The sequence below is a fragment of the Arachis hypogaea genome, chromosome 18, assembly GCF_003086295.3.
Source record: "Arachis hypogaea cultivar Tifrunner chromosome 18, arahy.Tifrunner.gnm2.J5K5, whole genome shotgun sequence".
NCBI lineage: Eukaryota > Viridiplantae > Streptophyta > Magnoliopsida > Fabales > Fabaceae > Arachis > Arachis hypogaea.
In genome coordinates, this window is record NC_092053.1 from 36,459,993 (window position 1) to 36,485,206 (window position 25,214).

Consider the following 25,214-nt stretch of genomic DNA (forward strand, 5'->3'; position numbering starts at 1 on the left):
CTAATAAAAACATCCCTAAAAGTAACTAGATCCTACTAAAAACATACTAAAAATAATGCCAAAAAGCGTATAAATTATCCGCTCATCATAACGCCAAACAGTGGTGTTACACGCCAAGCAGTGGCGTTATACGCCACCTTCATTGGGTAGGCAGGGCGTTGCATGCCTGATACAAAAATTGTTGTCAATCTAGATTTTCTTCTTATAGAAAATAATTACTTCGTTGTAAGCATAGCTCCAAACCAATAAACAACTCTCACATCAAATTAAATTTGGTTGTCACATGTAACAAACCCCAAATAAAAATTAACCGAAGTATTTAAACTCCAGATCGTCTCACAAGGAATTGCAATGAAGTGTTTAATTATTGGCTATGAAGATGCAAGGGGGTTGGTTTTATATTTTTGCAAGAAAGTAAATGGAAAGAAAAATTAAATGACAAGAAGGTAAAATGACAAGAACTAATAAAATAAATGGAAAGAACTCTTGGCTAGACATAGGTAATTGAGATCACCATCCTTGCCAACAAACCATAACATTGATAATTATGAGAGGCCGACCTATTAAGTCTGCTTCCAAAGCCTTAAGTACGTAATATCTACTCCTAGGCTTGAAGTACGTCAAATAGGCTTGATCACATCAACCCATAAGTCCCAACCTACCTACTAATTAGATTAGTAGTGGGTTGGCATCAATGAGTATCAAATTGATCACCAAGGGCTCTCAAATCACCAAATCATTGAGACCCAATGACTCAAGGTCACTCAATTCCCTTAGCCTAGGCCAAGAGCAAAGAAAACTACTCAAAAACTAAAGGAAACATTTTAACAAACACCTAGTGTGCAAGAAAAGTAAGCATCATAAAATGCAAGAATTAAGGAAACCCATAACTAACATAAGCAAGAAATCAATAATAACAATCAATATCAACATAAAAGAGACATGGAAATATAAAATTGCATTAAGAGAAATCAAGATCCAACAATTGTTCATAAACATAAAAATGGCAAAATAAAGGAAATGACAAGTAAAACTAGAAGAATAGAGATCTAATAACAAGAAATTAAAAGGAAGAACTAAATCAAAACAAGAATTATAACTTGGATCCAAGAAGAATTAACTAAAACTACCCTAAAATCTAGAGGGAGGAGAGAGCCTCTCTCTCTAGAATTCTATCCTAAAACATGATGAAAACTAAACTATGACTACTTGGTTCATTCTTCCTTCAATCCTTGGGTTTAATAGCATCAGAAATGAGTTGGGTTGGGCCCAAAGTGCTTCAGAAATTGCTGGGGGCGATTTCACTTTAGTGGGCCACGGATAGCATCGACGCGCACGCGTACATAGCGTGTGCGCGCCCCTGAACGTGAAGCAAAATATGGAAAATTTTATATCATTTCGGAGTCCCAGATGTTAGCTTTCCAACGCAATTAGAACCGCCTCATTTGGACCTCTGTAGCTCAAGTTATGGTTGATTGAGTGCAAAGAGGTCAGGCTTGACAGCTTTATGGTTCCTTCATTTCTTCATGAGTTCTCCCACTTTGCATGCTTTTCTCCTCACTTCTTCCATCCAATACTTGCCTTCTAAACCTGAAATTACTTAACAAATATATCAAGGTATCGAATGGAATTAAAGTGGATTAAACTTAGCTATTTTAAGGCCTAAAAATTATGTTTTCACATTTAAGCACAAATCAAGGGAGAATTACAAAACCATGCTATTTCATTGAATAAATGTGAGAAAAGGTGATAAAATCCCCCAAAATAAGCACAAGATAAACCACAAAATCGGGGTTTATCAAATCTCCTCACACTTAAACCAAGCATGTCCTCATGCTAAGAATAAAGAAGGACAAGAAAAGGGTATGAACATTTATTCAATGCAAATAAACTATATGCACCTATCTACATGCATTCAACTAAATGCAATATGACTCTATCTACTTGGTTAAAAGCAAATCAATCTCCAAGAGCATATATGAACAAGTTGGGCTAAGATCATATGATGATTAATGAATCCTACCAATTCAAATATCAAAATGAGGTACAAATAGACTTGGAAGAAGAAAAGCTCATGAAAGCCGGGAACAAAGAATTTAGCATCGAACCCTCACCGGAAGTGTATCCGCTCTTGTCGCTCTAGTGTAAAGGGTTGTGACGTCGGGATTTTTACCAGTAAAGAGATTCATAGAAAAAGTTGCGTTGTAGATATAGTCTCTAAACCGACAAAAATCCCTTTGTACAAATGTTTTGGGTGTCACAAGTAACAAACCCCTTTAGAAATTGTTAACCGAGTATTCAAACCTCGGGTCGTCTTCTCAAGGAACTGCGAGGAAGTATGTTCTTATTATTGGCTATAAAGATTGTAATCGGGGCTTAGAAGATGAGAAGCAAGTAAAGTAAATGGCAGTTAAAATAAATAAATACTGTAAAGCAGACTTTTGGCAAGGTAAGAGAAATTAGAGGTCCAACGTAGTTATCTCTCCCAACTATAATGAAAGTTGAATCCGAACTCCACTTGGTCAACCTTTACTAGGGCAAAGGAAAGTCAAGGGACTAATTAATCTGGCCTTTGAATCCTATTTATTTCCTAAGAAAAGGTTGGGATTACTTAAGTTTAGCTCAATTAGCAAGATAACGATTATCAATTATGTTGAGTTTAATAACTGTTGAGTTACTGAATTCTTAACCAGGACCAAAAGGGAAAAAAAGTAAAATTGCTGGAATAATAAAAATATCCTTAGATGGGAAGCAATGGTAACTTAAATAAAAGAGAACAATCATAAACTGAAAATACCTCAAATATCATTAGTTCAAATAACAGTCTGCAACATGGAAGAGATTCATAAATTCAATTATAAAGATAAATAGCCAACTCAGATACTGAAATAAATAAATAAAGTGAAAGGGAAGTTTAAAACAAAGAAATATAAAACCTGGATTGAGAGTCACTCTTAAAACAAGAAGAAATCCTAAATCCTAAGAGAGAGAGAGAGAAGATCTCCCTCTCAACTAAATCTAAATCATTGAGAAGTAAAATATGCGAGCTCTCTTTGAATGGGTACATTCCCACACTTTATAACCTCTGGTCTATGCTGTCTGTACTTGGATCTGGGCCAAAAAGGGTTTCAGAATTCCCTGGGAGCGTATTCTGTAAATTTTGATACGTGGCCTCTGTCACGCGTCCGCGTGGGTCACGCGATCGCGTCATTCGGAGCTTTTCCTTGCCACGCGGTCGCATCAGTCATGCGACCGCGTTATGTGCGTTCTGCTTAAGGCGCGCAGTCGCGTCAGTCATGCGGCCGCGTCGCTGCTGATTCGTGCTTGGCACGCGATCGCGTCGTCCATGCGATCATGTGAATACCAGTTTCCTTAAAAGCTCCATTTTGCTTTCTCCTTCCATTTTAGTATGTTTCCTTTTCCATCCTTTAAGTCATTTTGCCTTAGAAAATCTGAAACTACTCAACACACTAATCACGGCATCGAATGGAAATAAAGGTAATTAAATTAATTAATTTTAAAGCTTAGGAAACATATTTTTCATTTACATCATATAATAAGGAAGGGAAAGTAAAACCATGCAATTAATGTGAATAAGTAGGTGAAGGATTGAGTAAATCACTCAAATTAAGCACAAAAGAACTCATAAAATATGGATTTATCAACCTCCCCACACTTAAACACTAGCATGTCCTCATGCTAAATCCAAGGTAAATAATTAAGGTTAAAGTGATGGAATGTCATGCAATGCAACCTAATTTAAATGCAACTACCTAAATGAATGATGCATTATGCAACTCTAAATTATTCACTTATATATAAAGCTTACATGTAGTCAAGTTAATTCACATTCTCAAGGAGTCATGTGTATATATATATAGCCAACCCTTAAATAATAAAGCATTTTAGCAAATGAGATGGGAAAGAAAACATTGTACAAACTTGCAAAATAATTAGTAACTATAAGCACAGATATATGTTGATGAGTTATAGAACCCTCACTGGATTTTGTGTTTACTCTCTAGTCACTCAGTGTTTGTTGGGTTTATTCACTCTATTTTTCTTTTTATTCTTGCTTTCTATAGCTTTGTTCTTCATCTAACCAATCAACAATTATAGAATATAGTCATACCAGAAAGTCATGAGGTCTTCAATTAAGGTTGTAATGGGGTCAAGGTAAAGGTAAGGATTTATGTATAGGGTCAAGTGAGCTAACAAGTGAATCCTTAATTAGACTAAGATTTCACCTAACATACATATTTAGTAAAACAAAACTTCTTTACCTATTCTCCCATATTTTCCCACTTTTTGTTACATGCTCATGTTTCACTTTTTATTTTTATCCCATGTGCATTGTTTTTATTTTGTATTGGGGAATTTTTGTATCCCCTTTTATTAAATGCTTAAAAGTAAAATTTTTTTTTAATGCACATGGTAATTGAATCACTTAGATTTTCTCATGAGCATGCTTCCCAAATTTATTTTGTTTCTTTTAACTTTTCTATCTTTTGTTTCTATCATCCATGTTTCCAAAAGGTTTCCCACAATTAACTCTATTCATGATTTTCTATCTTAAGCTAACCAAGGATTCACTTGGGATTTTCTTTTGTTTTTCTGCTTAAGGCTAGTAATTTGGCTAAATAGAATAAAGGGGTTTTAAAAGGCTCAAGGGGGCTAACAAGGGTGATGTAAAAGGTAGGCTAATTTGGGGTAAGTGAGCTGAAATCAAATGATGGCCTTAATCATTCTCTTGGTATGCATCTACATTCTATATTCTATAATTGGACATATAGATTAAAGCAAAGTAAAGAATATCAGAATAAAAAGAAATGAAACACACAGAAATGAAATTATGGTTTGAATGCAACCATACAATTAAGCTCAAGACTCACAGGCTGTGTGTTCTCTAACTCAAGCATCATATATCATTTATTTATTGTATGCAGGTTTAGTTAAAAATTCCCATTATTCTCATAAAAAAATTATTTAGGGTAGCTTTTAAAGTTTTAGTGTTCCTCTTTGATGAAATGTTGTCAGCTTAACTACATCATGTAATGCTATATATAAGGTTTGTGGATTTAAATCTGTTATGTTCAATTTCCTAGCTTACTTCCTTTTTATATTTTTCAATTTAAACTATACTATCTTATGCTAAAAAGGGTAAACTATACTAATTAATCCACTAATAAATCAGAATTGCAAATTAAACTAAATGACTAAAATAAACTAAATGGCTAAAATATGAACTAAAGATGCAAAATACATAAAATAGAGTAAAAATACATAAAAGCAATGTATAAGTACTCAGAAAATAACAGTAAAAAGAAAAATACAGAAAAATATCCAAAATAAAAGAAAAAGTATGTAGTGGTTCACCAAAATAAACGCCAGAGATGGCGACCTCCCCATACTTAAAAGGAAGCATCGTCCCCGATGCTCAATCAAGACGGGTGTGAAGGAGTGTCATCACTAGGAGGGATGGTAGCTGGAGTCTCAGTGGTGGTGGTGGGCTGAGGGTCTGGCTGCTGTGGAGGAGGTGCTGACTGGATCGAGATCTCAAGATCCGCAGCCTCAATTTGATGTGGGACCGCTGCCTGTGGTGCGGCTGGTGCTGCCTCCTGGGGATGGGTCTTTGCCTCGGGCGCATCCGCCTCCTCCTCAGATGCCTCGGATGGTGTGTCGGGCTCGGAGGGGATGTCACCGGATCGTATCATCAGCTTTAGGTGCTCATAGCGCCGCTTGTTGCGACGCTCCATCTGGTCAAGTCGTCGGAACAAGCGGTGCACCAGATGATAGACGGGCTCTGTGGCAGGTGGAGGTGCAGTGGTAGGTGGTGCAGCAATGGAGGAAGAGGGTCCAGTAGACGGTGGGGCTGACTCATCAGTAGCAGTGAATGGTGGTGGTCTGTGGCCCAGGGCTAAGAAGTTCCGGCTGTGCGGAATGATCTTCCTGCAATCTGCCGCTGGTGGTCTCTCATCGGCATCCTCCCATGGCACGTCAGCTCGACGGCCAAGCTGTGTAACCAGATATGGAAAAGGGAGGGTGCCTCGGACGTGGACCCTGGCCATATAGTGCCGAATGAAATGTGGCAGATAAAGGTCCTTACCCTCCAGCACACACCAAAGGAGGGTGATCATAGCAGCCGGGATCTCCGTCTTGTGAGTACTCGGAATCACATAATTACTCAATATCTGATGCCATAACCGAGCCTCATCATTTAGGTACGCTCTCTTGATCCCTCTAGGCATGGTAGTGTCCTGACCCATCTCCCAAGGAACTGTCGGGTCGAGAGCTATCCATGCCTTCACGGCATCCCAATCAAATTGCATCTGACGCATGTCCTCCTCAGCCTTTGAATAACCATCAGGCTTATCGGACTTGGCTGGGAGCCGGAGAATGTCCTCTAAGGCCTCTTCAGTGACCAGAATTTGTTTTTCTCTCAGGTGCACTGCATCTAGGATAGTGAGATAGTAGTTGCAGTAGAATTTCCGTACCCAAGAGGAATTGACCTCTGTCAGTGTTCTTTCCAGAAAGAACCAGCCCCTTTACTTGATTTGCTCAGTGGTGTACTGCTGAAGGGCTTCTGGAATCTTCAGAGTTCGTTCCAGGTATATATTTCTGGAGTTTGCAAAAGCCGAGTACTTCAGCTCACAGTACCTGTTTGCAAATTTTATGGGATCATTTGCAGGGAGCAGCTGGTCAGCTTTCTCCTGCTGTGTGAAGTTCTTCTCCCACCATGAAGAATCGTGCATTAGAGCAATGATGGACTGGGAAGAATCTCTGCGCTTGCGCTTGCCAGTAGCCTTGCCTTTTCCTTTCCTTTGTGAGGCAGACATCCTGAAAAACAGAAAAGCAGGATATGGATAAAAATAGGAAAGCAATTAGGTAATTAAACAAAGTAAACTCAAAGCGGCAAAGGAGAAATAAAATAAGGAAAATGAGTATAAGAAATATGATGAATGTATGTTAAATGGAAAAAAAATAATCAATATGCCATGGTTATAAAGTTAGAGGAAAGTGAAAATAAAAGCAGAAAAGAGATCAAAAGGGTTAGTATGGTTAGAATTTGAAAAAGAAGTTAGGAAATTAAAATTAGGGAGTTAGGAAAGTGCGGGTTAAAGTAAGTGGCATAGAGAAGAAAAAAAATCCATATAACAAGGATTCACAGGTAAGAATAGAAGTACTCATAATCAAACAAGGAAAATAGGGTGATGCTGATTCGAATAGAAATAAGGAAAGCAAAAATTGGAATCAGTGAATCACAAATGAAGTTTATGAACCAGGAAATCAAAGAGGATAAGAAAGTCTGCCATAGCATTCATGAAACGGTTTGGGTAAAGCAGAGTAAAACAGAGTGCAAAAATGCCAAACCAAAACATGAATGAAAACAATTTACAAAAAATTTGGGCAGCACTCTGGCTAAAATTGGATTGTCCCGGAAAATAAACAGCAATCATAGCAGTTCATATGAATTAAAAACATGCTGCAGTTACCAGTAATGAATAGAAATAGGAAAATTGAGAGTAACAAGCAGCAATTGCAAGAAGTCTCAGCATATGAACGAGGTCACAGGAACAGCAGAATTGCAGTTATAATAAAAACATAAACAGGAACAGTGCAAGTAAACAGACCTAGATCCACTAATCACAGCCAAAACTACCTAACAACCTAAAAATTCCACTACAACATGTATATCTATCTATCCTAATTATGAACATAAACGGAAAAAAATTACAGAAAAATGACGAACGGATAAAAGGGGGTTGCGTTTTGCGGAACCTAGTAGGCGGGAGGGGTGGAACGGGGAAGAAGGTGGCTGCGGCGGCGTCCGGCGCGGTGACGGGGCACGGCGTCGCGGTGGCGGCTGAGGGGGGCAGTGGCAGAGAGGGTTTAGGGTTAGTGATAGAAGAAGGGGGGGCTGCCGGTGGGTGGCGGAGAGAGGGGGCGCGGCTGACGGCCGGCGGTGGTGGGCGGTGGTCGCGGTGGGCAGTGGTGGAGAGGGGAGGGGAGAGGAAGAAGGAAGAAGAAGGGAGGGGAGGGGGTTGCGGCGGCGGCATCTGGACGGCGGTGGCGTCCGGGTGGTGGCGTTGGTGGCGGTTGGGTGGTGCTGGAGGAAGAAGGAGGAAGGAGGAGCAAAGAGGGGGAAGAGGGTTGGGGGTGGGGGGCTGCGCGACTGATAGGGTTCGCGGGCTGGGGGGTTATATTTTCGAATCCACGCGGCCGCGTGGGGCACACGGTCGCGTGGTTGGGATGAAAATGGGAGTGACGCGATCGCGTGAGGCGCGCGATCGCATGGGAGGGGGGAAAGAGGGATGACGCGATCGCGTCGCTGGAATTTGTGCTAAACGCACGACTCCAGCGCCGTTTTAGCGCAACTCTCTGTCTCCTTTTGGGGTGATGAGCAATCCATGCGACGCGATCGCGTCGCTCACGCGGTCGCGTGGGATTGGTATTGTGCAAGTGACGCGATCGCATGGGGCATGCGATCGCGTGGGCCAATTTGTGCAAAACGCACAAGGGCCGCACGATTCTAGTCTAACTTTCTGTTCGTTGGATCCTTACGCCGATATATATATCACGCGGCCGCGTGGGTCACGCGGTCGCGCGGGTGGTGTTTTTCGCAGTATGACGCGATTGCATGGGGCGTGTGGTCGCGTCGTTCACCGCTTTTTTTTTTTTTAATGAAAAATGCAGAATGCAATGGTTGACATGAATGCCATGCATGACTCCAGGTTTAATAAATTGAAATTGAAAAAGGAAAAATGAAATCAATCAACAAGAAATAAATTGAAAAAGAAGCGACCATACCATGGTGGGTTGTCTCCCACCTAGCACTTTTGGTTAAAGTCCTTAAGTTGGACATTGGAGGAGTATCCTGTTATGGTGGTTTATGTTTAAATTCATCTAAAAGTCTCCACCAGTGCTTGGAATGCCAATAGCCTGCGGGGTCCTAAACTAAGCATGCAAAGCTTCTGAGCAGCTCCAAACAGATTTTCAGGCTCCCAGGACTACGACTGTCAGGATAGAGTCCAGGATTCCAAGCCTTGCTTTTAAATCTGCCTCCGTCTTGATCTACATGTTTCCATCTGGGCGGTTTGAAAAGTAGAATCTCACCGTGGTGACCAAACGTTCTCCGTGATCCATGCAATTGAGCATGATACCAATCCGTGTACTTCGAGGTGAAGCGTGGAATCTTATTGAACCTTTTGCACCAGCTCTGAGTACGAGCCATTTCCCTCTTACTCTTAAAGCCGCAGAGAGCTCTAAGCTGGCCATCTGTTTCAAGCAAACCATATTCAAGTGAATAAGTAAAATTGTAAGTTAAGGATTGTACCCACTTGAAGCTTGTATTAGGTGGTAATGGCCTTGGGGTAGGTGTTTTTGGTGGTTCTGCAAGTTCCGTTTCTTTGTGCTCTTCTGTGAATTCCTCCACTTCCTTGCAAAAATCTTCAATTGTATCTGTGTCCTGGTCAAAGTCTTCTATGTCTTCCTCATCACTTGAGTCATAGATTGGAGGTTGAGAGAAATCTACCTCTGCATCATCTTCATATTCACTTGGGGAAGATTCTTCGATCTCAGAGAATTCACTTGCGGATACAAGTTCATCACCAAGAGAGCTAGACTTGTGACTATCATCATTAAGGGAATTTGCTTCTTGGATTATTCCGTCTGATTCGTCATAAACGACTTGTCTTGGAGATTGTACAGTATCCTCCTTAGCATCAACTGTAGCATCCTGGATGGAGTTTTCCTCAATTCTGGATTCCCATGGAAGTTCAGCATCTCCTAGGTCTTCAACCAACTCTTCTTCTTGAACAAAGACAGCTTCTTCTAATTGTTCTAGTATAAATTTATTCTCTGTCTTGTCCACTGGAGTTTCTGGTATCTCGTTCATGCTATGCTCTTCATTGGGCTGTCCACATGGAGCTGTGGCTGATCCTTGTGTATTTAAGCGCTCAGAAGCCCATTGAATTATCACTTGCTCCAGTTGTTGAATGGTTGTGTGAAATTTTCTTACTGTTTCCTTTAGGCGATCCTCTACTTCTCGGGTTGCTGGACTTGGACATGATACAAAGGAAAGTGGTGGTGATTGGGAGTGATTGGATTGGTCTTGGGGTAAGGAAGGATCATATGGTGGCGAATGGTGAAGAGAAGCTTGTGAGTGTGGTGGTTCGAGGTTATGTTGAAAGGATGGTTTATATGCACGGGGTGGGGCTTGTTGGTAGTTACAAGGTTGTCCACCATGTCTTTCAGCTGGGTATGCATTGTAGAATGGTCTTTGTCCAGGATATCTCGGAGGGTGTTGCTGCCAAAAGGGTTGACTAGATCCTCTTGGTTCCATCCATCCTTGATTGGTCTGACCTTGATGCACATTCCTGCTGTAACTTCTATTTCCTTTAACAATATTAGAACCAAACTCAAAGCGAGAGGGGTGAGAGTTCATAGTAGCAAATAAAGATAAAAAGGAAAAACAACAATAAATAAACAAGCAAAAGAAAAATATATACAATAACCAATAATAAGGCACACGTTAGCAGTTCCCCGGCAACGGCGCCATTTTGACGTCGGGTTTTTTACCAGTAAAGAGATTCATGGAAACAGTTGCGTTGTAGATATAGTCTCTAAACCGACAAAAATCCCTTCGTACAAACGTTTTGGGTGTCACAAGTAACAAACCCCTTTAGAAATTGTTAACCGAGTATTCAAACCTCGGGTCGTCTTCTCAAGGAACTGCGAGGAAGTATGTTCTTATTATTGGCTATAAAGGTTGTAATCGGGGCTTAGAAGATGAGAAGCAAGTAAAGTAAATGGCAGTTAAAATAAATAAATACTGTAAAGCAGACTTTTGGCAAGGTAAGAGAAATTAGAGGTCCAACGTAGTTATCTCTCCCAACTATAATGAAAGTTGAATCCAAACTCCACTTGGTCAACCTTTACTAGGGCAAAGGAAAGTCAAGGGACTAATTAATCTGGCCTTTGAATCCTATTTATTTCCTAAGAAAATGTTGGGATTACTTAAGTTCAGCTCAATTAGCAAGATAACGATTATCAATTATGTTGAGTTTAATAACTGTTGAGTTACTGAATTCTTAACCAGGACCAAAAGGGAAAAAAAGTAAAATTACTGGAATAATAAAAATATCCTTAGATGGGAAGCAATGGTAACTTAAATAAAAGAGAACAATCATAAACTGAAAATACCTCAAATATCATTAATTCAAATAACAATCTGCAACATAGAAGAGATTCATAAATTCAATTATAAAGATAAATAGCCAACTCAGATACTGAAATAAATAAATAAAGTGAAAGGGAAGTTTAAAACAAAGAAATATAAAACCTGGATTGAGAGTCACTCTTAAAACAAGAAGAAATCCTAAATCCTAAAAGAGAGAGAGAGAAGATCTCCCTCTCAACTAAATCTAAATCATTGAGAAGTAAAATATGCGAGCTCTCTTTGAATGGGTGCATTTCCACACTTTATAACCTCTGGTCTATGCTGTCTATACTTGGATCTGGGCCAAAAAGGGCTTCAGAATTTGCTGGAGGCGTATTCTGTAATTTCTGATACATGGCCTCTGTCACGCGTCCGCGTGGGTCACGCGATCGCGTCATTCGGAGCTTTTCCTTGCCACGCGATTGCATCAGTTATACGACCGCGTCATGTGCGTTCTGCTTAAGGCGCGCGGTCGCGTCAGTCATGCGGCCGCGTCGCTGCTGATTCGTGCTTGGCACGCGATCGCGTCGTCCATGCGATCGCGGGAGTACCAGTTTCCTTAAAAGCTCTGTTTTGCTTTCTCCTTTCATTTTAGTATGTTTCCTTTTCCATCCTTTAAGTCATTCTGCCTTAGAAAATCTGAAACTACTCAACACACTAATCACGTCATCGAATGGAAATAAAGGTAATTAAATTAATTAATTTAAAGCTTAGGAAACATGTTTTTCATTTACATCACATAATAAGGAAGGAAAAGTAAAACCATGCAATTAATGTGAATAAGTAGGTGAAGGATTGAGTAAATCACTCAAATTAAGCACAAAAGAACTCATGAAATATGGGTTTATCAGGTTGATCACTCAGTTCTCTTCTACTCATGCTTTCCAAGATTTGTTTTTCTTCTAACAATCAAAAATTATTCAATGCATGCATACATTCATCATGAGGACTTGTTCATAGGTTGTAATGGGGCTAAGGTCAAGGTAGGATGAATATGGTCAAGTGAGCTTGAAATTTGTATCTTTGATTAGCCTAAGCTCTCACTAAATACATACAACAACCTATACAATTCTAATACAATGCCTAGCTACCCATGATTCCCACTTTTTTTTTCACATACTCATGCATTCTCTTTAATTAACATTCCATATGCATTGATTTTTATTGAACTTTACTTTGGGGCATTTTTGTCCCCTTTTTATTTCTTTTTCTCTTTTTTTCTTTTTCTATATATATTTTTTTTCTTTTATATATATATATATATATATATATATATATATATATATATGTATTTTTTCATTTTTTTAAAGTATATACAAACGTATCAATGCATATGGCTTTACATATAGTGCATGAATATGTACCCAATTCCCAATATTTTCAACAAAAATAAAAATTACACTTTTACCTCAACCAATGTCCCAAGTTTCCCATACCCAAATGATACACACCCTCACTAGCCTAAGCTAATCAAAGATCCAAATTAAGGACGTTTATTGTTTTTCACTTAGGGGTAGTGATGTGCTATAATTAAGAACAAAAGGGATTCAATAGGCTCAAATTTGGCTACCAATGATTGATGAAGGGTATGCTATTTGGGTAAGTGAGCTAAATGAAATGATGGCCTCAATCATATAAATGCATGTATACATGGAACAATGGACATAAAGAATCAAACAAATCAAAGATTATAATCATATAAAGAGAACAATGCACACAAGAATGGAAAATAAGTGGTTATATGATGTAACCACACAATTAGGCTCAAAACTCACATGCTTGTGTTCTTAGCTCAAAAACCATGTTCCAAAATAAATTCTTCAAGCAAGTTCAACAAAATTTTTTTTTTCAAATTGGTAGGGTGCCCTCAAAACAGTTTCTTGGAAAAGAAATCATCACCCTAACCAAGTAGTCCTAACCTAAAAATGAAGTGGTAAAAATATGTACAAATTCTAACTAACATGCAATCTATCATGCAATGCAACATCTATTCTAATAAAGATAAAAATTAAAAATTGGTGTTGAAAAAGAAAATCGTTACCCATGGAGATCGGTCGGACGACCTCCCCACACTTAGAAATTTGTACCGTCCTCGGTGCATGCAAAGAAGAGTAAAGTGGATGGGTTGCTACAATTGATGAGCTATTTCAAAAGGTTGTGCGGGTGAACTTGTTTGTTGCCCCATTTAGAAGCCTTTCCAATCCTTTCCTTCTTGGTGGCCAACCTAAAAGGAGAGAAAAAGAAAGACAAGTAAGCCTATAACAAAGATATTGAAACAAATAGAACATAGGCGGGGCTAATGCCAAATAAAAGTAAGGTTCTCACTACATGGTAGCTACAACATGTGAGTGAGAAATCAATTCAAGCAAAGGCATATTAACTAATACTTGATGCAAGAGGAAAGCCAAAGCATAGGTGAATAACATGAAGAGCATGTTGCATCAAGCTTAATCAACAATTGACACAAACAAGATTAGTAATAAGTATGAGAGCATTTGTTCCCATCCTAACTCAATGATAATGAGGTATAAAAACAAGGGATCATGAGTCAGGAAGGACTAAAGCACTAATCTTGTGTGTAGAGAAAATATTACAATTAATGCCAAACAAGTCACAGAGCACCAAGATTAACCAAGAAATTCTCAACAATTGAAAATAAGAATCCAACACCATTATTAAAATAAGAAACTTAGAAAATAGAAGGGAAAACAAGTTACAAAAATAAAATTAAAATGCAATGAATGCAAATAAGCAAATGCAATAAAAGAGGATGGAAGAAAAAAAATTTTTATTTTTTTTATTTTTTTTATTTTTTTATTTATAAAGAAAAAAAGAATTTTTCAAGAGAGGAAGAAGAAGAAAAAGGAAAAAATAGAAAGAAATAAGAAGAAAAGAAGAAAGAAGGAGAAAGGAGAAAGGAGAAAAACAGGGTGCAAATCCGCGCGTGCGCGCCATGCGTGCTTAGGCACGAATGCAGTAAAAACAATCCGCGCACGCGTGCCATGCGTGCTTGGGCGCGGATGCAGTAAAAATAATCCGCGCGCACGCGCCATGCGTGCTTACGTGCGGATGCGAAAGGCACAAAGTAGGCATAAAGTGGGCACAACTCTCGGGTTTTAGTACTAGGGGTTGTGAAACCACAGCGGCACGCACGCGCACTGCGCTCTTAGGCGCCGATGCCCGCTTTTTTTTTTTTAAACAGGGCACTTTCCTAATCTACAAGCATTCTAAAACAATCAAAAATCAAATTTAACAACAAATCTTTTTAGTTTTGAAAAAATTTTCAAACATACTAAAAACAAAACTTATATTACAAGAAAAATGCAATTCAAAAATAACTATTCTAATCAATGCATGAATTTAATAAGCAATCCATCTCTTTGATCTCAATTTCAAGCCCAATGGGAGAGGATTCAATTGTAGATAGGAACTCCTCAATGATTGAATCCATCTCTTGGTCAACCTCTTCAAAGTTTTCAATCATAATATGCTTTGGAGGTTGTACACCCTCCTCAACATAAACATCAAGTATCTTGGAAGAGGGCTCTTTAACTCTACATTCCCATGGACTTCCAACATCTCCTAGGTCTTCAACCACTTATTCCTTTTCAATTGTCTCAACTTCCTCCCCTTGTGACAATTCTTGCTTCAACTCCTCTTCTTCATCTTGAAGATCTAAACTCACTCCCTCACTATGCTCCTTAATTGCTTCTCCACATTCAACAATGGGAGTTTCTTGATCACATAGGCTTAGGCGGGAGGAGACCATATTGCTAACGGCTTCTGCTAGGATAGCCATCTTGGCTTCTAGCTCTTTAAACTCCTTTTGGTTCTCTTCTTGCCTTTGAATGTAAGAACTAACACATTCTTGGAGAGAATCATCCACTGGAGGTGGTGTGGAAAAAGAAGGTTCATTGTTTGGGAGGAAAGTCTCATAATTGGAAGTTGGTTCATCTTGGTAAGGGTATGGAGGTTGGTGTATATTGAGGTGGTTCTTGAGAGTAATTGTGTTGGAATGGTGGTGGTTCTATGTATGGTTCATATGTCTCATAAGGTGGTTGGTATGGTGGATAAGGATTAGGATCATAATGAGATGTTTGGTGGTAGGGGGCTTGTGAGTAAGGTGGTTCAAAGTTATGTTGAGGGGGTGGTTCATAGGCATGTGGTGGTGGTTGTTGACAATTACAATAAGGGTCACCACATCTATTAAATTGATATGCATTAGGATTAGAATTATACCCATAAGAAATCGGAGGTTGTTGTTGCCAATAAGGTTGATCAATCCTTTGAGACTCCCTCCATCTTTGATTGTTCCATCCTTGATGCACATCTTCATTGTAGCTCCCATTTCCTACAACATAATTTGAGCCCAACTCATAGCCAAAGTGAGGGTGAGAATTCATAATAGCAAGAGAAAATAAAAACAAAACTAGTAAGAACTAATAAAAACTAACTCCTAAAACAAGCAAAAACTAGCAAAGAAGCATATTAACATATATACAATAGCCAATAACATAACACTATTGCAACTCCCCGGCAACGGCACCATTAATTTGATACAAAAATTGTTGTCGATCTAGATTTTCTTCTTATAGAAAAGAATTACTTCGTTGTAAGCATAGCTCCAAACCAACAAACAACTCTCACATCAAATTAAATTTAGTTGTCACATGTAACAAACCCCAAATGAAAATTAACCAAAGTATTTAAACTCCGGGTCGTCTCACAAAGAATTGCAATGAAGTGTTTAATTATTGGCTATGAAGATGCAAGGGGGTTGGTTTTATATTTTTGCAAGAAAGTAAATGGCAAGAAAAATTAAATGACAAGAAGGTAAAATGACAAGAACTAATAAAATAAATGGAAAGAACTCTTGGCTAGACATAGGTAATTGAGATCACCATCCTTGCCAACAAACCATAACATTGATAATTATGAGAGGGCGACCTATTAAGTCTACTTCCAAAGCCTTAAGTACGTAATATCTACTCCTAGGCTTGAAGTACGTCAAATAGGCTTGATCACATCAACCCATAAGTCCCAACCTACCTACTAATTAGATTAGTAGTGGGTTGGCGTCAATGAGTATCAAATTGATCACCAAGGGTTCTCAAATCACCAAATCATTGAGACCCAATGACTCAAGGTCACTCAATTCCCTTAGCCTAGGCCAAGAGCAAAGAAAACTACTCAAAAACTAAAGAAAATATTTTAACAAATACCTAGTGTGCAAGGAAAGTAAGCATCATAAAATGCAAGAATTAAGGAAACCCATAACTAACATAAGCAAGAAATCAATAATAACAATCAATATCAACATAAAGGAGACATGGAAATATAAAATTGCATTAAGAGAAATCAAGATCCAACAATTGTTCATAAACATAAAAATGGCAAAATAAAGGAAATGACAAGTAAAACTAGAAGAATAGAGATCTAATAACAAGAAATTAAAAGGAAGAACTAAATCAAAACAAGAATTATAACTTAGATCCAAGAAGAATTAACTAAAACTACCCTAAAATCTAGAGAGAGGAGAGAGCCTCTCTCTCTAGAATTCTATCTTAAAATATGATGAAAACTAAACTATGACTACTTGGTTCATTCTCCCTTCAATCCTTGGGTTCAATAGCATCAGAAATGAGTTGAGTTGGGCCCAAAGTGCTTCAGAAATCACTGGGGGCGATTTCACTTTAGTGGGCCACGGACAGCATCGGCGCGCACGCGTACATGGCGCGTGCGCACCCCTGAACGCGAAAAAAAATATGGCAAAGTTTATATCATTTCAAAGCCCCGGATGTTAGCTTTCCAACGCAATTAGAACCGCCTCATTTGGACCTTTGTAGCTCAAGTTATGGTCGATTGAGTGCGAAGAGGTCAGGCTTGACAGCTTTACGGTTCCTTCATTTCTTCATGAGTTCTCCCACTTTGCATGCTTTTCTCCTCACTTCTTCCATCCAATACTTGCCTTCTAAACTTGAAATCACTTAACAAACATATCAAGGCATCGAATGGAATTAAAGTGGATTAAACTTAGCTATTTTAAGGCCTAAAAAGCATGTTTTCACATTTAAGCACAAATCAAGGGAGAATTACAAAACCATACTATTTCATTGAATAAATGTGAGAAAAGGTGATAAAATCCCCCAAAATAAGCACAAGATAAACCACAAAATAGGGGTTTATCAATGACCCATCAGTGGCGTTACATGCCAGGCTTGGGCTACTCCTAGGGATTTAGGTGTCCTCCAAGGCGTGGCACGCCCTTCATGGCGTGGCACGGCCATGCCTTGAATCCTCCAGGGTGTTGCACGCCCTCCTTCCCATGGCACGCCAACTCCAAAATGTTCAAGGGCCTGGCATGCCTGCATGGCATTGCATGCCCTCCTTGCTTCTCTCACGAGCGTTGCATGTCCCTGCTTCTTGCTCCAAGGCTTGCTTGGGCATTGCATGCCTCCCATTGGGCATTACACACCACCTGTGCTGCATGGTTTGCATGGCTTTTATCTTTACGTGCTTTGGTTGCATGCCTTTCCCTATGCCTTGCCCTTTGATTATGCTTTCTTTGCTACTTGATTTTTCTCTCTTAATGTGTATTTTTTGAAAAACACTTAGAAAATACCTTAGTAGCAAATGTTACTTAAAAATTTTGAGATTAGAAGAAGAAACTATGATTAAACTTAAGAAAACAAGAAATTAAAGCAAGAAAAACTACTAAAGATGCGAATGCATCAAGTCACAAGGTCCCTGTCAGAACCCATGTTGTTCTATGTAAAATTTGATATAGATGCTGAGTCGAAATTAACATCAAAAGTATCTTCAAGACAATCGGTGGACCATGACACAAACTCCCCATCAGTGCGTAAACCAGTCAGGGTAGATACCTCCATTAAGGTAGGAACCATCATTCCATAAGAGAAATAGATATTGTTGGTGACAGGGCACTAAAATATAAGCTTGCCCCTAGTAAGGGAGCCGTGTATGGTAGGTCTATGGTAGCCAGTTTTAAAGCAGAAGCAATACCTAATGACTTCCATCCTGATTTATAGGTTTGAGCAAGTCAAGACATCCAGGTCAAAAAAAGGAAACTCGACACTCTAGAGGGAGCAGTTCTAAAGAAACAACCAGTAAAATAAGAGGTTTTGATATTTGCACAAAAAATTAAAGGTAGATGCTCAGGAGGTGATGAAAAGAAAGACAAAACTAAAGAAATTTGATCATGAGTTCTCAGAGGCCCTAAAAATGAGTATAATATTCCATCAAATTTGAAGGGCAAGAATACCTGACTTCTCCAAAGCTCAGTAGTTGCCATGTTTGGATGAGGGGCCCACAGAGTTCCATCCTCATTATAAAACTGAGCCACATCAGTTTTCAAAGGAGGAGGGAATATAATCTAAACATCATTTTCATCTTCACAAAGGTTTTTACGGGACTGAATCACCACATTCTGGGTAGTAGTAATACCAGAAATAGAAGCTGGAAGAGAGGAAGATGAAGCAACAGCAGTGTTGGCACAATAGTTATTACAAAAGTGGTGGCCACAATGGTTGTGAAAGATGAAGACGCAGCAGGAATACTTGGAGTAGTACTAAAGTGGAGAACTGATTGAGAATCCATGGAAAATAATTGAAAGAAATTTCGATGCAGAAAGAAATTATTGTTAGAAGAGAATGAGGAGTGATGAAGATGATTGAAATGAATCAAGTTAAAATAGGTACCCTTGAAGAGAGGTAAAAAGGTTTTGAACCGAAAAGCCCATTAAAGCATGGGCAAACATTCCATATTCCTAAGAAAATGTGCAAACTGTTTTAGAAACTGTGTAACTGTCTTTTCAAAATTCTTAATTTAAAATATGGAACATGACTAGCACGTGATCAAGTAAAACTTATCATTTAATTTTCTAAAAAATGAGTTTTAAAAGGCAATTTGTTAGTACAAAAGTTCGACTAGTTGTGAAATTCAACTATGATAAAGTTAGGTGTCAACTGCACCATACATGATGTAAGTCGAGTCGAGAAATCACTAGGGTTAAAATGTGTTAATTGCACGAGGTGCAATTCGATAGAACATGGGGCTTGAAGACCAAGATAAACATAAGGACGTGGGGTGGTCACCTTGGAGAAAAAGATCCTTCACAGTCAAGGCAATGTCGTGGGTCGTGAGGTCCTGAGAAAAAGGGAGAAGATAGATCGTGGGAAGAGAGAAACATTCTACAAGTCTATCCTTGTGGTCTATAAATAAGAGAAGTTCAGAAGAAATCTAGGACTTCAATCTGAACATGTCATCATCACACAAAACTCTGCAAAAAATCCAAGTCACATTGACGCCAAGAAAAACTATGGAGTGTAAGTGCATGTGAGTGTCTGGAGCCTACTTTTCATTTATTTCCTTTGCTTTTCTTTTATTTTCAATTTATTTTTACTTCTTTTCTTCAAGCACATTGCTTTCTTTCAATTCCAATTTTATTTTCTTATCTATTTAAAGCTTTCATTTATTTTATATTTCCTTTTATTTTAATTCTTTATATTATTTGCCACAGTTTAATATCATTGAGTATTTCATACATTTTTTCGATACAAAGACTAAGTAAATCGCTAGTCGAGTCTACTTTTTTTCAAAAAAGTCGTATCTGCTCCCCGAACTAAAATATTGATACAAGTTTGATTCAACACCCTGTCAAAATTACCAAAAATCAAGTGAAACAATATAAAATAAAAAAGACATAAAAAAAATAAAATATAAAAGAAAAAACAGAGCCACTATTTTGACTATTTTTATTGTGGATATATATATATATATATATATATATATATATATATATAAGTTATTTAATTCAATCATTAATATAAAATATATGTTAAAATATAAAATAAATATTAAAAATAAGTTAAATAACATAATTTTATACACTAATATATAATAACTTATTTTGATGACTAATTCGCCTACCATTTTTTGTATATATAAGAATAGTTATAAGGATCCCGCTAGGGAGATAATGAATTATTTGTACAATGTGTACAATGGGCTATTGAATTACAAAATGAACATCTCCCATACTATCTAGAATAACCATCCGAGTACTAGCGATAATAAACATCTTCCCAAAAGCTTAAATTGATTTTGGGATTCACCAAGGATCGAACTCTTGACCTTTCGGATCTAGCGCTCTAATACCATGTCATAATACCACTCATCCCAAAAGCTTCAGCTGATGGAAAAAAGTAACACTAATGATTATATATCTAATACTCACTAAACCTCCATTGTACACATTGTATAAATATCCCATTAGCTCCTCATACTTTCCCTAGTTATAATATATCTAAATGTTTCTTGTTGGGATGATGAGCAATAAAATCAGACTCTATTATGCTTATGTAATAATTTATCAGACAAATATATAGTGCTTATTATATTATATAATAACCAAGGAAATTTTCAACTAAAAAATATACCTCTAATAGAATAGATATAGTTGTTAGATACCATAAATCTGTAGTCCAAGAACAGGATTAGTATTCATATAATTTTTTTGTTTTTTAAATATAATGAATACTTCCAACATATATATCTAGTTTATGCAATTTCAATTACATTGCTAACTGCTAATTGCTAACCAAACCAAGACACCTTTATTCAAAAATTCTCAACTTAAATCCTAAAGTCTTCAAGAGGACTGTTTCCAAGGCCTTTTGCAGTAAAGTAGGCTGCATACTCTGCAATTGTGGTATTTTTAAATTTTGGAGGATTGTTTTTAGATAACAATTCTTTTATCGGGCTGACAAGCTTTGTTGATGCATTGAGATTGTTGTAGCCAAAAAAACACGCAATAGATACTCTTGGACCACTTCTACTTGCCAGCACTCTATGTTGAACACTTTTAAATCTGTCATTCGTTAGTAGCTACAGTTGAAGAAAAATACCAATTAGCTTAAGTACTTGTGCACTAGCAAATTGTCCAAGTCTTTTCATGCATTTTGAGCTTTTTATTGGTATAAAGTAATAACTAATGTTAGAACTTAAAGCTGGAATCATGGAAAAAATTTGTTTATTGATAAATGCAAGACTAACATTAAGAGTTAACTACTAAATCGGTATTTAAAAGATCCGGACAATGATAAAATAATATTTAAAAGACGTTATTGACAAAAAAACTCTAGATAATTTTAAAATCAGACAAAAAGTGATCAAATGTCAATTACTATCGTTTCTGTTAATGAGAAATGTTGAAGTGGCTAACAAAATACATGCCATTTGGTTATTTTTGTCAGAATTTTTATAAATAAGAATTTAGTGATCTTTTTATCAATAACTTCTTTAAAATTTCATTTTGTCAGCGTCTGAAATTTTGAGTATCAATTTAGTAATTAATTCCTAATAATAAATATAAAGCACAAACAACATACATATACAAGTGCATTAAAATACCTTCTACGGTAGACATTCTTAATTTAGTACTATGTCTTAATAACAATGTTAATGCCTTTTCTCTACCATACATATGTAAGTAACGAGACAACAGATGTAAACAACATCCACAATAACTTTTACACAAAGATAAAGTATGAACACACTAAATAGAGTATGATATTCATGTTTTTGAAACGAGTTCATTTTAAGAATTAACTTTTTTTTATCAACATTAGTCAAATTTTTTAATTTTAAATTCTAAGTCTTAAATTTTATATTTCAAATTCTAATCCAAAATTTTAAAATTTCCAAAAATAAAAATTAAAAGAAATAATTTTACAAAAAAAAATGGACTAAGATTGATTATTTAAAAATTGATCTTTGTACTTTTTTTAAAAACATCATAATATCTGACCCAAAAAAAATACTTGTTTTATACATAATGTTTAGCTATTTTTTATTTTATTAATTTAAAGACGACTCAAAGATACACTAAATATCATATCGAATATTTGTGTTGGTATAATGTATGTTACGCTATAATTTATCATATGCAAAAAGAATAATAAAAAACTTGCCTGTAGAAGATCACCAATATTAACCACTAAAGTTCCAGGTACAGGGCGTATATCGATCCATTTGTCATTATGAAGAATCTGGAGGCCACCAATATGGTCTTGGAGAAGCACAGTAATAAAAGTGCCATCAGAATGTTTGGTGGTTCCCATAGTGAGTTCTGGCTCAGGACAAGGAGGATAGTAATGGCCAGCACAAATAATTTGATCAGTACAACCCAATTCCATGTCTCTTAAATAGTTTGAATGCAGATTTAGAGATTCTGAGAGTAATTCAAAGAGTGTGATCCCCAATTTCATAACATTATTGCCATATTCTAGCAGTATATCCCTATAAAGAAATGACATGATCAATCAGCAAGTAAATAGATATAGGATTCAAATTGGTATCCTTATTTTTTTGTGTAACTATGCAAGAGAATAAAATAGAACACTATAAATAAGACACAAATAATAAAGACATAAAAATTAATATTTTAATATTTTTTTAGTGATAAAACAAACATAAAAAATATAAATTATTATGAAAGTTTAATTTACTCTCATTATATTTAAAAAAAATATAATAATAAAAATATAATTATAAAAAATTGATATAAATAATGAAAGAAAAAATGAAAAAATTGTGTCCTTTACTAATATCACTGTGTTTTTTCTGTCAATAAAACTATCAAAAAATTACTTTAGCGACTATTTATTTTGTTTTTAGTGACAACAAAAGTAACTGCTAATATATTTAATGTTAATTAGATATTAGTCGTCTTATACTTTGTCGCTAAAAATTTTAGCGACAATTATATAATTGTCGGTATAAACTTTTTTAATATCCGCAAAAAATATATAATTGTCATTATAACATATAATAATAACTGCAAATATATAATTATCACGAAAACATAAGATAAATAAGACATACAATTGCCATTATGTTATTATGTTATTGCCACTAAAAATTTGTCAAACAAAATATTTTTTGTTGTAATATAAAAATACAAAATATATCAATTCAATATTAAAAAAACAAATATCTATGTTTATATGTCTCCATCTCCGTATATTCTCTCAAAACATATATATGTTGGACTACACTACGTGTACACCAAAATTAGTTACCAAAGTCAGTCACCAGTATAAAATACATGTTGGAATGTAAATATACGTTAAAAATAAATTAAATCATACATATATTTATACACAAATATATTGGTGGTTGATTTTAGTGACTAATTTTAGTGTACGAATAGCATTTTTGATATATGTTTGTATTGGATTCTATTGCTTTTTGTATAACTTCATTTTTAGTTCCAAACACATCCTAATTGAACATACCAAGATCTCAAGGGTAAAAAATTTGAAACAGTACGCATATAAATGAAAGAATATGAACATAAATATACCTGCATACTTCTGGCAAGTCTTGAGGTTTGCCAATGAGAGGAACTAATTGGCATCCAAAAGTATCTCTCCAATTCAGTGCTGATGAAGTATAAAGATCAAAATTACTATTATAAAAAAATGGCTTCGTATTATCACGGCTATATACCTCTTTCTTAACCTCAACATCTTGTTCAAAGAACCTTTTAATCCCCTCTTTCATCTCCTCAAGAACACTCCCAGGGATGCCATGATTTACCACTTGGAAGAAACCCCATGTCTCAGATGCTTCCCTTATTCTTGAAATAACTTGTTGGCGTGTGATTGGATCTTTGGCAACACCTTCAAGATCTATGACAGGAATCAGGCTGTGCTCTGTGTTGGAGGAATCTGGGAATTTATCAAGTGGATGATAAAACATAGTTGGAATCTTTGTAACACCTCCATCAACAAGAGCCTTAACACCGCCTTTTGTGTCATCAAATGCCTTCAGTTCACTCATCCTATCATCACAATTATTGATCATCTTCACTATTGTGCCTTCTGCTTCTTCACTTTCCATCTTCCTTAATGACCTATAATTTTTTTTTGGTGTCTTCTTAGTGGCCTATAATGTTCAACATGTTATAGATCCTGCTAGATAAGGTTATAAAAAATAATCATGGAAATAATAATTTTTAAATAGTTATTTTACTAAGATATTAATTTCATATCAATTTTTTAGTTTATGTAAAGAAATTGATATGAGAATTTTAATTTTTTTAATAATTGGTGTTTTTATTAAATAATATTAAAATTAAAATTAATTTATTTAAATTTTTAAAAAAATATAAAATAGAGTTAATTTACCAAACAAAATTAAAAAATAAAATCAATTTAATAATTATGAGAAATTAAAAACTGTTCGACTAAATTATTGTGTGGTGCATGTATAATGCATAAACTCATTAAGATAGCTGACAAGTTTTCAATTATTGGTGGTGGCTCGTTTTTTTTTCTTTTTCTTTTTTGGTGGCTTTTTTTGGCAGACCTCCAATGTCAAATCACTATACCGACTAAATTATTGTGTTGGATCATGGATGCATCATAAGGATAAACTACAAATATTAATATAATTAAAAAACTCAAAAGTGATACTATAAACTATCAATATAAATAAGTTTTGATTAGTCTTTTAATTAGATAAAACTAAATTTTAAATTTACTTAATATATATAATATATAATATTAGATACTTAATTTTAAACTCTCATATTCTACATACTACTGTTTATCATTGAATTATTTGTTATACTTTTAATAATTAATAGAATTTAATTTTAATATATTAAAAATTTAAAATATTTTACATAATCGTCTAATTACATTTATTATTTTGGATGATCATTCACGTAATTAATATAAAAGATACTTATTTTGATCATGTAGCGTTATATAATTAAATGTAACGTATAAAATTATTTTACATTGTCAAAATATCAAAATTTAATTTTAATTAATAAATAAATTTATAACTATCTGAATTTCAAGGTTTTTAATAAAATTGCATTTAACTAGAATAACAAATAAAGAGTAATGAGTAATGGAGTATATTTTTCAAAATTTTCAAAGATACATTTTTCTTATTTTTTTAA

At 35.9% G+C, this 25,214-nt stretch overlaps 1 protein-coding gene across 1 annotated transcript; it reads right to left on the bottom strand.

The window, feature by feature from the left end:
• Positions 1-20,656: 20,656 nt before the first annotated feature.
• On the bottom strand, positions 20,657-24,666 carry LOC112771367 (1-aminocyclopropane-1-carboxylate oxidase homolog 1). Its single transcript, XM_025816094.3, has 3 exons — positions 23,604-24,666; positions 22,210-22,537; positions 20,657-21,124 (listed from the first exon to the last, which is right to left on the bottom strand). The coding sequence occupies exons 1-3, from the start codon at positions 24,140-24,142 to the stop codon at positions 20,873-20,875; spliced, it is 1,119 nt and encodes a 372-aa protein (XP_025671879.1). The 5' UTR covers positions 24,143-24,666; the 3' UTR covers positions 20,657-20,872.
• Between the last annotated feature and the right edge of the window lie 548 nt (positions 24,667-25,214).